Genomic DNA, 13,485 nt, shown 5'->3' on the forward strand with positions numbered 1-13,485 from the left:
TTGCATAATGTGATATGGAAGGGACCATCTTCGGATGGGTATGGCCCCCACATTGTCCACTCACAGTAACACAGTAGTAAACAGCAACACAAAATCTGACAGTGGAAAGTTTATTATAAGTGATTCATTGTTTATGCAAGGATAAACAGTATAAACAAAAATTATGTAAATACGCACAGCCTGGTTTAAGCATGGGTGAGTGGACAATGCCATACCCATGGGAAAATGGTCCCTTCCATATCACATTATGCAAGCTCCAAGCTTGGCGCTTTTTCCCATGATTCAAATTACATGGGCAACTTCCTGTACTATTTCTATCGTTTTTTGTAAAAAATCTTGCAAGTTATAAATGGCAAAAATAGCTTTTCCGGGGTTAGTGACCACAAAGCCAGCACATATGTAAAAATCACCCTTGGTGAACTTCCCCTTTAGCAACCTTTCTTTGCAGCTTTGGTGTCTTTGTCTTATGTTAGCGCTAGTTTTGTAACGATTTCTTTTTTCGTATTTGTCCTTGACAATCTTTAGCGAAGTTTCGTCACTGTGTTGCGTCTATTATCTTACCAGTTTGATTGTGTAAATCGCCAAGGCAAGCAAGGGTAGTAATTTAGTCTATTATCTGATGAGTTTGAGTGCCTAATTTGCCAAAGTAAACAAGGTAAATTACTAATCTGTGGACGCAGTCACCAGATTATCACCGGATTAACTTTGACAGAGTCAACAACGTACGCACCAGCAAGGTATAACTGAAGAAAGGGCTGAAACTCTCAAAAGCCGTGTCCACAGAAATCTACTTTACAATAAACATTTCCTAAGTTTTCGGACGTCAAAAGTTTCTGACATGTTTAAACGGGGACAAGCCAATTTATGCCTTCGTCGGTTGCTTCTTTGAGCAATAGAACACTAATCGAAGTGGTGGAGTCAGTGTGCCGATGTGGTCCGTCAGACCGGAAGCCGGAACTAGAAACCTTTGACCTTAAAAATGTTTAGTTTAAGCCCACATGATCGAAAGAGGTAAACAAATTAGCCAACATGCTTTGGGATCGAGGGTCAAGCTCATCGGTGTTTATAAACACGGACAAGACAATCTATGTGTTTTTGACTACAGCCGGTCATCGTTTGGGGGAAACTCGCCGCTTGTTACATAAAAACTGACTAGTCGGCAAAAGTATTTTCATATGCTTATTCGTTTCAAGACGAGATGAAAGCTGCAAAGACACATTGGAAGCATAGTAGGCCTAATACTCAACCAGGTTGATCTATACGTTGGGGAGATATTGATGTCACGGTCTTGTCGAACGAAAACGGGGATGTTTAGGCCATAGCAAAGACGATAAATCAGTCAGCTGAATAAAACGAATTTTTTTGGACACCATATCTTTTTATGTCAGTTTTTAACCCGCGTGAAACCCTGCGTAACAATGTAATAACTATATATAATCAAAACCTTTGGACATATCTTTTTATGTCAACGTTTGGACACGCTTTAGAAATGCATGATATAGCATACTGTACACACTGTGTACATGTCTGACTGTCGGGGAAACACTTCTTGCGCCGCTGTCGGACTCAGTCGCGCGATCGCTGTGTCTTTCCCCGTCTTTCCCTCGCACATTCGCTTTACCAAAAATGTGTTTTTGTATAAAAAACCCCAGCTTTACAGTTAAGGATGTTAGACTTCGAAGTTTATGCAATCCATCATGATATGGCCACTGGCTCGCCTTTACATGTTATGTGGGACTTTGCTCGGAGTTCACTACAATTTGACGTAGGCTTCGTCGACTGATAGAATGGAATAACAGAGATTTGTACATCGGACACAAATGCGAATGCACTGTTTTTTGCGCCTCCGTCGGACTCAGTTGCTGTGTCTTTCCCTTGCACGTCAGCTTTCTCGAAAATGTGTTTGTATAAAAAACAACTTTACAGTGCAGGATGTGATCCCTCGAAGTTACTAATACACTTGTCGATTTGATATATGCGAAGACACACTGACGACCAGTTATTAATTAGTTCTCAAACCTGGTGAAAATCATTCCGCGACACTAATCGCTTATATGTCTTTTGGAGAACGTCCTAAGAACCTGACATGACCGTACCCTGTTTGATGCGTTAGGTAGTTGAGTATAAGGATTGATAAAATAATGTATCAAAATATACACAGATTCACGCGACTGCACTATCATATTCTTGGCAGCTCAATGACGTTTATGGCCGAGAGGGCGGGAGTCTCAGACACAAGGGAGCATAAGCAGTATGCAGTACATTGCATGCTTTCCGTGCAAAATCCGGCTTTGACTAATGTTCCCGTCCTGTTTCCGAACATAACTTTCGATCTGCGTTGCTAGTAATGTTGAGGTCAAGATATCCGAATCGTTCGTGTTCGAAATGCTTCTTGATTTGCAGAGAGAACACTCGACCTTCTTGTTTGTGTTTTAACTTAGCATATGGGGTCAATTGAAAAATTCAAAGCAAAATACCGCGGTGTATAAAATCTGCAGCCACGTAGTCACCAACCCACAACACTGCTTGTACTTCAGAGCACACAATCGGTCGTATGTAAAACATATCTTTTGTTATTGAAAAAGAAGACTAATACAAAAGTGTACGTATTGCAAGAACGCAGTTGATAAACTGGACAAGTTGAAGGCGAGCTCGAACGTCGAGTTAATAAAGTCTTTTCCGTTCTTGTTCTCGACTAACACGGAATTTTTCAATATACCCGTGAAGTCTGATTCAGTTCGATACGGTGTTAGGCACGTCGACTAACGTGGTTTTTGCCGGGCCAGCAGGAAGAGTATAAACACATCTCCGATGCGTTACCAAGGTGTGTTCAACACATACCACGCATTCCTGGGAGGTCCTCCTTTCCGACCAGCTCGTTTACAAATGAATATTCAAGTTTGTTGTGCCTTCTGTTTGTTTCTCAATACATGAATATAAAGTGTCCACTAGTTTTACGGACCACCTCTGGACACGGCTTTTGAGAGTTTCAGCCCTTTCTTCAGTTATACCTTGCTGGTGCGTTTGTTGACTTTGTCAAATTTAATCCGCTGATAATCCGGTGATAGCGTCCACAGATTAATAATTACCCTTGATTACTTTGGCTAATTAGGCACTCAAACTCATCAGATAATAGACGCAGCATGTTGACAAAACGTGTACGCAAGATTGTCGAGGGCAGTGCTAAACATCAAAGGTTGGTAGAATATATCTTTATTAGCGATACAACGAAACACCTACCCACCCCTGGGGACGGACATGTAGACAACCCCCTGTGCTTTCAGGGACCACTCCAAGGAGACCCTAAATCTTTTAGAGACCACACTGACATGACCTTGAAACTTTCAGGGACCACCCAGATGAGTCCTTGAAACTTTTAGGGACCACCCAGATGTGACCCTGAATCTTTCAAGGACTATCCTGTTGTGACCTTGAAACTTTCAGGGACCACCCAGATGAGTCCTTAAAACTTTCAGGGACCACCCAGATGAGTCCTTGAAACTTTCAGGGACCACTCAGATGTGACCCTGAATCTTTCAAGGACTATCCTGGTGTGACCTTGAAACTTTCAGGGACCACCCAGATGAGACCCTGAATCTTTCAAGGACTATCCTGGTGTGACCTCGAAACTTTCAGGGACCACCCAGATGAGACCCTGAACCTTTCAAGGACTATCCTGATGTGACCTTCGCTCGTCAGCTTGTGCATTCACAAGCATTACTTGGTAAAGCTGACAGGCAGACGAATCACTGAAAAGATTTGGTCCAACTTCCTGCACATACAGCGTCAATATTAATGATGGTCGAAGCTAAGATTATGTAATGGCTTAACACAGCGTCCTCATCGCTCCCATGTGTGACTGGTCGGTCGGCTCCAAAACACGTCTTTGCATATTTATCACGCGACGAGATCTACAAGGCATGTTCTTCCCGGCATAAATGTGATAAACTGGGCAGTGGCTGAACCTTCAGTCGACTTAGACGAGCAAGCCTTGACGATTAATGGTAATTTACTCGCTGGTTGAAGTATGCTGTTACTGGCCGACACGCCGCTGGTCTGAACAGTAACAAATTATTCGCAAACTATCAGTTCATAATGGCACATTCCATTTTAACCTACAGGGGCATCTAGGATTGTGCAAGGTCCCGGGTAAGGTACATGTTGCTCTTTTATGCTGTAAAGTTTCCCCACCATTTAAAATACTATGATTGTATGTTACAGTCTTCATGATTAATTTGGAGATATAGTCAATGATACTTTTCTCATTAAGCGAGACACTGAATCGTACACCAACTAATATGGTCCTTGCTAATTACATAGTAAAGGTCACGGGTCACATTGTTGTGAGGCTCTGCATTGTTTCAAGTCGAGTGTGTAAACATCGTGATGTTCGAATGGATTTTGACTACTGCACTAATTCCGAGCGGGAAAGGTTGCCGATTCTGAATGTAGGACGTCCATTACCCAAATTATTAGCTCCCATAGCCATATGTATATATGGCAATGGAAGCTATTCTTATAGGCTAGAAAAATGTATGTATGTATGTATGTCTGTATGTCTGTATGTCTGTATGTCTGTATGTCTGTCCGTCAACATCAAAAACTCCAAAACCGCTGTACATTTCATCTTGTATTTGGTTGTGTACATGGATGATGGGCTGTAGATGAGATTTTGTTCAAATGAAGTTTTCATTGCCAAAAATATGCAAATTAAGTGAAAAAATGTAAAAACAGTCAAAATTGAAAAAACTCAATAACCACGGAGCAGATTACATGAAAAATTAGCATGTAAGTATTTTGGGCTGACATGAAATGATTCTGCCATCTTGGGTCAGTATCTTGGACTTGCCATTTTCATGAATTTTTTTTTTAATTTTCTCCCATTTTGGTCAAAAAATCTTCTTCTCTGAAACCACAAGTCCGATTGATTTGAAACTTGGTATGGAAGTGCATAGGAGTTGTCTTGGAACTGCCACGAATATGCATTATTATGTAACGAACTTGCTGTGGACAATAGACACTAATTACTGAACAATAGATCATTTAGATGCAATAAGATTTACATAAGTTATTCATTTATGTTGATTATTCATTCACCCAGAATTCAGTAAGTAGTTTTTCTGTAATTCTCTCATATTTTGACCATGGATGTACATCCATGTTTTGACTTACCTGGATAAAAGCATATCAAAACTAGTAAACTTATATTAAAAGGTAATATGCTCTATTTATGAGAGAAGTAAATGACAGTTGACTACTCAGAACGTTTCAACTAAGAACTCTAAGTTGCGTTACAACCCTAACTAAAGTTTCTGTGTACTCCATTTATCTGTGTGATAGTTTTTTGTAATAAAGGTTCTCGTTTTGTTGTTGTCTACACATCATGAGTCTATGTAACTGTGAATTCAGCGATTGACTGCTGCAACTACATTGTGCTCTGCCACAATTTGGTGCCGAAACCCGGGAGAAAAGGACGACAGAAGATGATGTGAAGACTTGCTACCCGCCTTACTTGAAGATTTGAAGAACGTCTGGAACTCAAGACGCCCGAAGAAGTGCTACCTGTTCGATGATATGAAGAACCAACTCAAGACGCTTGAAGAAGTGCTACCTGCTTTACTGAAGATTTCAAGAACTTGAAAAAGTGGTACGCTTGAAGAGAATTTCGAGCCAGTGAAGATAGCCTACAACTGAAAGCTGATACTTGATCTGGTAAACCTGGAACTGAACTGAACTGAACTGACTGAACTGAAACTTTCGACTTTGGTATACCAGATGAAACTGACTGAACTTTAAACACTTTGAAGTGGTGAGTTACCAAATAACTGAACTCTGAACTGGTAGCTTGCTATCCAAGCAAAAAGATTCAGAGCAAGAAATCTCGTCAAAAATGTCGCTTTCATATCTTAAAGGCTTGAGAACAAGATATAGAAATTTGTTGGACAAAGAGGTAGCTAAAGTTGATCCTCTAATGAGAAAACATGTCAGCACTGAAGAACTGGATCAACATATCTGGAAAATAAATTCAATGAAATTGAAATTGAATGACTACTCTGAAAAGCTGACTGGAGTCAATGAGAAATTGTCCATTCTGGTTGAACAAACTGAAGATAAGAAAGAACAAACGATATTTGAACAGGAAGAAGCAAGGGTTATGGACTTCCTTTCTACAGTTGAAGATGCTATAGGTGAGTTAACTGCATATGAAAAACACCTTCAGGGAAGTAAAGCAAGCATACATACAGGCCTAGAAAAGCAGATGGAAAAACTGATGGAGATTCAAATTCAAATGCAACAGCATACCAAAGAACTCTTACAAGCCCAGGCACCACAACATCCCCCACAAGTGCCTTTTCAGGAACAGAGTACATCTGTTGCTGTGAAACTTCCAAAACTTGACTTGAATTGCTTCGATGGAGATGTCCTGAAGTGGAAAGAGTTTTGGGATTGCTTTGAATCTGCTATACACAAGAACCCTAAATTATCTGCCATCGAGAAGTTCAACTACTTAAGAAGTAAACTAAGTGGAGATGCTATTGAAGCTATTGCAGGTATGGCTTTAATCAATGAGAACTACGAAATAGCTATCAAGTTACTTCAAGAGAGATTTGGTGATGAACAAACTGTTATTAATACCCACTACAATAAGATCATGAATCTGACTGCAGCAGCAAACGAAACCAATAGTTTGCGATGTCTTTACGATACTATTGAGAAGCACCTACAAAGTCTGGCAGTAATGGGTCAAGATGTAAATCAAGATATATTCGTCTCCTTGATTACATCTAAACTTCCTAAAGAGGTGTTATTCCAACTTGAAATACAAAAGGGTCGAGAAGATAAGTGGACTGTACAAAAACTTCGACAACTTCTTGGCTCCTATATTGGTGCATTAGAATCAGCAGAACAATTTCCTTCAGCCTCACAAGATAAAAGAAATTTTAAGAGTTTGTCACTGAATACCGCCAAGCCATTCCCGAAAGTGTCTCAAAGATCATCAGCAGAAGCACTTGTTATCAGTGAGAAGGGGAATTATCAGTGAGAAGGGGAAGTTTCTGCAGAAAGTTGACAAGGTGAGGCCCAGAAAATGTGTTTACTGTGAACAATCACACTGGAGTGACCAATGCATTGACTATCCAACAATAGAAGCTCGCAAGAAGAAGATTAAAGGTAACTGCTATATCTGTCTTAAGAAAGGTCATATGTTAAAGGACTGCCCTGTAGAAAAGCCTTGCTTCTTTTGCCGTCAAAGGAGGAATCACCACAGTAGCCTATGTCCAAAGAAATTTCCTGTGGTAGCAACAGAATCCTCAATGCCAAACCAAGCAACTTTACCTGTCAGTACATCAGTGAACTTAGAAAAGGCCATGATCGCTTCAGGTGAAATGGTTTTGATGCAAACGGCTACAACTAGAATCCAGAATCCTACTTCTTCCTTGGCTGACACTGTTCGTATACTACTAGACTCTGGCAGTCATAGGTCCTACATAACTGAGAAACTGGCCAAGAAATTGAAGCTGAAATTCGGCAAGGTTGAAGAAATTTATCTAGTTACATTTGGAACTGAGAAAACCAAAGTCATCAAAGCACCTGTCACTACACTTAATATAACTCTCAAAGATAATACTGAAATGACTATCTCAGCAAATGTTGTTCCTAAAATAACTGGAACCATCCAGAGAATGCCTATTGATCCAGAGATTTGCCAACATTGGGAGACACTATGGAAAGATATTCCACTTGCTGACTCTCTCCCAAATGATGTTGAAACTTCCACCATCGAGTTGTTGATAGGAAATGACTACTACCTAGATATGATCCTACCACAGAAAATTCAGGTTCATCCTGGATTATACCTACTGGGATCAAGATTAGGATGGATACTCACTGGTAGAACTAATGGAATCTCTGAACAACACACGGAACCAAATATGCTGATCCTTACCATGGGTACTCAGGTGTGGTCAGAATCTTCTACGTTCACCAATCCAGATTCTTCCTTACCAATCAAGCCAAACCTTGATGACTTTTGGAATTTGGAAACGATTGGCATAAAGGATTCCTACCAAGAATCTGATGATGATAAGGCACTGCAACACTTCAATCAAACTATCAAATTCAAATATGGACGATATCATGTAAAATGGCCATGGAAGGAAGAAGAGCCTGACATTCCTGAAAATAGAGAATTGGCATATGGTCGACTGAAGTCACTTGTCAAAAAACTTGCAAAGAATCCTGAATTGCTTGAGAAGTACAATTCTATCATTATGGACCAGACAAACAAACGTGTTATTGAGCCAGTGACGAGCGAAAGTGAAGACGGACCTATCAAGCACTACATCCCTCATCATGCTGTCATTAATGCAGCTAAGGCAACAACTAAAGTTCGAATTGTCTATGATGCATCTGCAAAAGTTGGTAAAGAAAGCAAGAATCTTAATGAGTGCCTATATCGTGGACCTGTTATGCTGCAAAACCTATGTGGCCTGCTGATGCGATTCAGACTTCCCAAAATTGCAATCATAGCAGACATTGAGAAGGCTTTCCTTCAAGTTGGTTTACAAAATCCAGATAGAGATGTCACTCGATTTTTCTGGCTGAAAGACCACAAGGACCCTCATGTAGAAGGTAACATCCAAATTTACAGATTTTGTAGAGTGCCATTTGGAGTCATCTCAAGTCCGTTCCTTCTTGCTGCTACTGTCGATCATCACCTGAAGAAATATGAAAGTCCCACAGCAGAAAAGGTACGAGAAAATATCTACGTTGATAACTTGATAACTGGGACAGGTTCCTCTGAACAGGCCTACAATTTCTACACTGAAGCAAAGCAAATATTTCAAGATGCATCCATGAACCTTCGTGATTGGTCCTCAAACTCTCAAGAGTTGTTGAGTCATATTCCAGAATACGACCAATCAAAATCAAAGAAGATCAAAGTCCTTGGTACAGGTTGGAATGTACAAGAAGAGGTTCTGACTGTTTCTGGTCCAGACAAAGACAAAATATCTTCAGTTGCAACTAAGAGAGAAGCACTTCAAGCTGTGTCATCAGTCTTTGATCCGCTGGGTTTTCTAATACCTGTGACTCTGAAAGCCAAGCTCTTTCTGCAAGAATTATGGAAGGACAACTTGAAGTGGGATGACAAACTTCCTGAACCTAGACAAAGCCAATGGTACAGTATTGCTGAAGACTTAATGATTGTCAAAACTTGTCAGATTCCTAGATTCATAGGAACAGAAAAAAATGACGGACAAATGAAATACGAGCTTTTCTGCTTCTGTGATGCTTCAAATCGTGCATATGCAACGGTAGTTTACCTTGGCATCCAAACTGAAGAAAAATGCCAAGTCAACATGGTGTTCTCCAAAAATCGACTTTGCCCACAAAAGAGATTGACTGTACCTAAGTCTGAACTCTTAGCTGTTCTTATTGGTGTACGAAGTCTTAACTTCGTTCAGAAGGAACTTAAATTGCCACTTTCAAATCGTATGTTGTGGTCTGATTCTCAGTGTGTCCTGAAATGGATCAGAAGCAAAAGACAACAAGAAGTGTTTGTGGAAAATCGACTGAAGGAAATCAGAGCTGAGAAAGATATCCAATTCCGATACATCTCTACTAGTGAAAACCCTGCTGATGTGGCAACAAGAGGAACTTCAGTTCAAGAACTTCAGAAAATGTCAAGCTGGTGGCATGGTCCTGAATGGTTGGTAACTTCAAAACAGTCATGGCCAACGTGGAATTTTGAGGTAGAGTTGCATGAAACAGATCTTGTTGCTGGGGAGGATCCGAATTGGAAAAATGACACTGATGAGGACCCTCAAGGTGAAAATGCAACTGATGAAAAAGTGAATTCGCCCATGAATATTGATGACAAAAGGTTCTCATCACTACTGAAACTTCTACGGGTAACAGCATGGGCCCTGAGATTTATCAAGTTGCTCAAGAAACAAAGGCAGTTGGGACCCCTTACAGCACAGGAATTGAGAGAAGCAAAACTTTTATGGGAACGTGAAGTCCAGAGACGATCATTTCCTGCTGTCATAAAGGCTGCCAGATGTAACCAGAAAAGTAACTTAAAAGAGCAACTTGGTCTGCAGATTCATGAAGATGGTTTACTGCACTGTCATGGAAGACTTGCGAATGCAGAAATCACTGAAGGAGCTAGATTTCCAAAACTTCTTCCGAAGAAAGACCACTTTACTGACTTGGTGATCAAGGACTATCATAAGAAACGTCTTCATTCTTGAATCTGTCAGACTTTGCTTCAAATTCGTCATGAATATTGGATACCTCAAGGCCGTTCAGCAGTCAGACGAATCTTATACTTCTGCAGAACTTGCCGCAGACATGATGGTGGTCCATTTCGAATGCCAGTCATGCCACCACTACCAAAAGGAAGAGTTACCCAATCAACGCCTTTCACATATACCGGCTTAGACTATCATTGTCCACTGTGCCTAAAGGAAATCTCAACCACCAAGAAAGTATGGGTATGTCTTTTTACTTGTCTTGCTGTAAGAGCTATCCACTTAGAACTGGATCAGTTTATACTGTGTCTACAAAGATTCTTTGCTCGATGTGGGATACCAGAACACATAACTTCTGACAATGCCCCACAATTCAAGTTGGCAAAAACCATCATCGACAAGACCTCAAAGAAGATCTTATCGGATCCTGGTGTAAGAAGCTATGCAGCCAACCAAGGAGTCCAGTGGCACTTCATTGTGGAGCTTGCACCATGGATGGGAGGTTTCTATGAAAGACTTGTTGGTGTTGTGAAGAAATGTCTCCGTAAAGCAATCGGGAAGGTCTGCTTCACATATGATCAGCTGCAGACTGTACTGGCAGAAGTAGAAGCAGTTGTGAACTCACGACCACTAGTATATGTTGGAGATGATATCAACTCGTCTATTACATTGACACCATCTCATTTCCTCACACTCAATCCTTCTACTGGAATTCCTGGAACTGAAACTGAAGATGTAGATCCAGAATACCTGCCAAAAATGAGCACATCTGCAAAGCTACTTCAAACTTGGAAGAAAGGACAAAGCCATCTGAACAGGTTTTGGCAGATCTGGCGAGATGACTACCTCCTAACCTTGAGAGAACGTTTTCAAACTCGCCACAAAGGTCCAAGGAATCAAGTTCCATACAAACCTAGTCCAGGCGATGTAGTACTGTGTAAAGAAAACTTACCTCGTGGCACATGGAATCTTGGGAAAATTCAGAATGTGATCAAGAGCAGTGATGGTGAGATAAGAGCTGTGAAAGTTCTATTCCCTTCCAAGAAAACAATCACCCGGCCATTGAAACTTCTGTACCCTATTGAATGTCCCGAAATGTCTGGAGCTGAGGATAAGACGGACAAAGTACAACAACCAAAGGAAACTGAACAGAATCAACTGAAGGACGACTTGCAATGTTTAAGAAGACAACCCAACCGACAAGCTGCGGAAATTGCCAAGAAACGAATAGAGCAACAGCTACGCCCTGGACATGCAATTTAACAAAACGCTTTTTGTCGGGGGAGTGTCGTGGAACTGCCACGAATATGCATTATTATGTAACGACTTGCTGTGGACAATAGACACTAATTACTGAACAATAGATCATTTAGATGCAATAAGATTTACATAAGTTATTCATTTATGTTGATTATTCATTCACCCAGAATTCAGTAAGTAGTTTTTCTGTAATTCTCTCATATTTTGACCATGGATGTACATCCATGTTTTGACTTACCTGGATAAAAGCATATCAAAACTAGTAAACTTTATTAAAAGGTAATATGCTCTATTTATGAGAGAAGTAAATGACAGTCGACTACACAGAACGTTTAAACTAAGAACTCACGTTGCGTTACAACCCTAACTAAAGTTTCTGTGTACTCCATTTATCTGTGTGATAGTTTTTTGTAATAAAGGTTCTCGTTTTGTTGTTGTCTACACATCATGAGTCTATGTAACTGTGAATTCAGCGATTGACTGCTGCAACTTCATTGTGCTCTGCCACACCTCAGAAATCTGGATGTAAGAGGATTGCCAAGCGATTTAACAACACATACAGATATATCGATGATCTCATCAGTTTAAACAATCCTGGTATATCCAATTATCTACACCACATCTACCCAGATGATTTAGAAATAAAAGAAGCAACTGAAAGTGTGGACTCGGCTTCATACCTAGACGTAATGTTTGAAATTAGACAAAATACACTATATACTAAGCTGTATCACAAAAGAGACGATTTCAATTTTGAAATCATAAACTTCCCTTTTTGTCGAGCAATATACCATCATCTCCAGCTTATGGTGTGTATATTTCACAACTTCTTAGATACAGTAGAGCATGCAATTCATATGAAGACTTTCGAGTTAGACACAGCCTATTAGCTCAAAAGTTAGTGAGGCAAGGGTTCTCAGAAAGTCGATTAGTGAAATCATTTAAGAAGTTCTACGGTAGATACGGAGATGTTGTATCAAAATATGACCTGTCTGTTACTCAAATGATGAGTGACAGCATACCAAATTTTGACTCACAAAAGTAATTTGGTGAATTCACCAAATAACAATGGATTTGTCGCTTTGGGTCAATCTTGACGGGTGCGGCTAGCTGGCAGGGTACGCTTACCCATTCCGGACACCTGGTACCACACTACTTTGTGGTTCAAGATGACCCCATTGCCTTTGTCATTTTCAATATGTTCCTTGGACCTGGTAAATTTCTTAGTTACCTTGAATGATAACGATTATTGGACCTGATTTGATGTCTATTTTCAACTTCAAATGAGCATTCTGTTCATTTTCACTGATTTCAGTAAAGAGCACTCTCAAAACATTGCTCTGATCATTTTGAAGAAAAAGAAACAGTAAAAGGAGGTACCCTTGAGCTCCTATTAATTGAGTTAGGGGGTCCTGAAATACCCAACTGCAAACAGTCTTACTTTTTCGGCATTTTTTTCATATTTTCAGCAAATACATGAATAAAAATTGATATTGATATTGTCATTTTCTGATTTTTGTATATGCCGTGTAGGGTACTGTAACACGACAAGAAAAATGATGAGAAAACAGTATTGCCCCATCTTGCTTTTCGAGATACGTCTTATAGAAATATGACATAACCTTTGAATTGATGTAGTTTCTCTGCTTTTAGATATTCAGCCCTTAAACATGTAGGGAGCTGATTAAGACTTGAAGTATTGCTATTTCCTGAAATATAGACTTCGAAAAATTGCTTTACTAATGACTGTTACACTGTGTGAGGAAAAATGAGTCATGCTGAACAGTTGATGAAGTTAGGTGATGATGTTGGTGAATAGCTGTTAGAAAAACTGCTGAGTCAGCATATTTTTGCAGATTTGTTTGTATAAAAAGGCATAATCTTGGCATTTCATCTTGAAATGCAGCACGCAGACACCACCAATTGTACATACCAATAAATTTTTATTCCAAGTCTTTTATGAAAGTTTCAA

The 13,485-nt window shown here is 40.0% G+C and overlaps 3 protein-coding genes across 3 annotated transcripts; all 3 read left to right on the forward strand.

Moving 5' to 3' along the window:
• Nucleotides 1–5,890: 5,890 nt before the first annotated feature.
• Nucleotides 5,891–7,042, forward strand: LOC139128373 (uncharacterized). The gene has a single exon (XM_070694158.1). It carries the CDS (start codon nucleotides 5,891–5,893, stop codon nucleotides 7,040–7,042), a length of 1,152 nt encoding a protein of 383 aa, XP_070550259.1.
• Nucleotides 7,043–7,313: 271 nt separating this feature from the next.
• Nucleotides 7,314–10,253, forward strand: LOC139128374 (uncharacterized). The gene has a single exon (XM_070694159.1). The coding sequence runs from the start codon at nucleotides 7,314–7,316 to the stop codon at nucleotides 10,251–10,253; it is 2,940 nt and encodes a 979-aa protein (XP_070550260.1).
• Nucleotides 10,254–10,382: 129 nt separating this feature from the next.
• Nucleotides 10,383–11,516, forward strand: LOC139128375 (uncharacterized). Its single transcript, XM_070694160.1, has one exon. The coding sequence runs from the start codon at nucleotides 10,383–10,385 to the stop codon at nucleotides 11,514–11,516; it is 1,134 nt and encodes a 377-aa protein (XP_070550261.1).
• The last annotated feature ends 1,969 nt before the right edge of the window (nucleotides 11,517–13,485 follow it).

This window comes from Ptychodera flava, unplaced genomic scaffold (assembly GCF_041260155.1).
Source record: "Ptychodera flava strain L36383 unplaced genomic scaffold, AS_Pfla_20210202 Scaffold_51__1_contigs__length_905262_pilon, whole genome shotgun sequence".
Lineage (NCBI taxonomy): Eukaryota > Metazoa > Hemichordata > Enteropneusta > Ptychoderidae > Ptychodera > Ptychodera flava.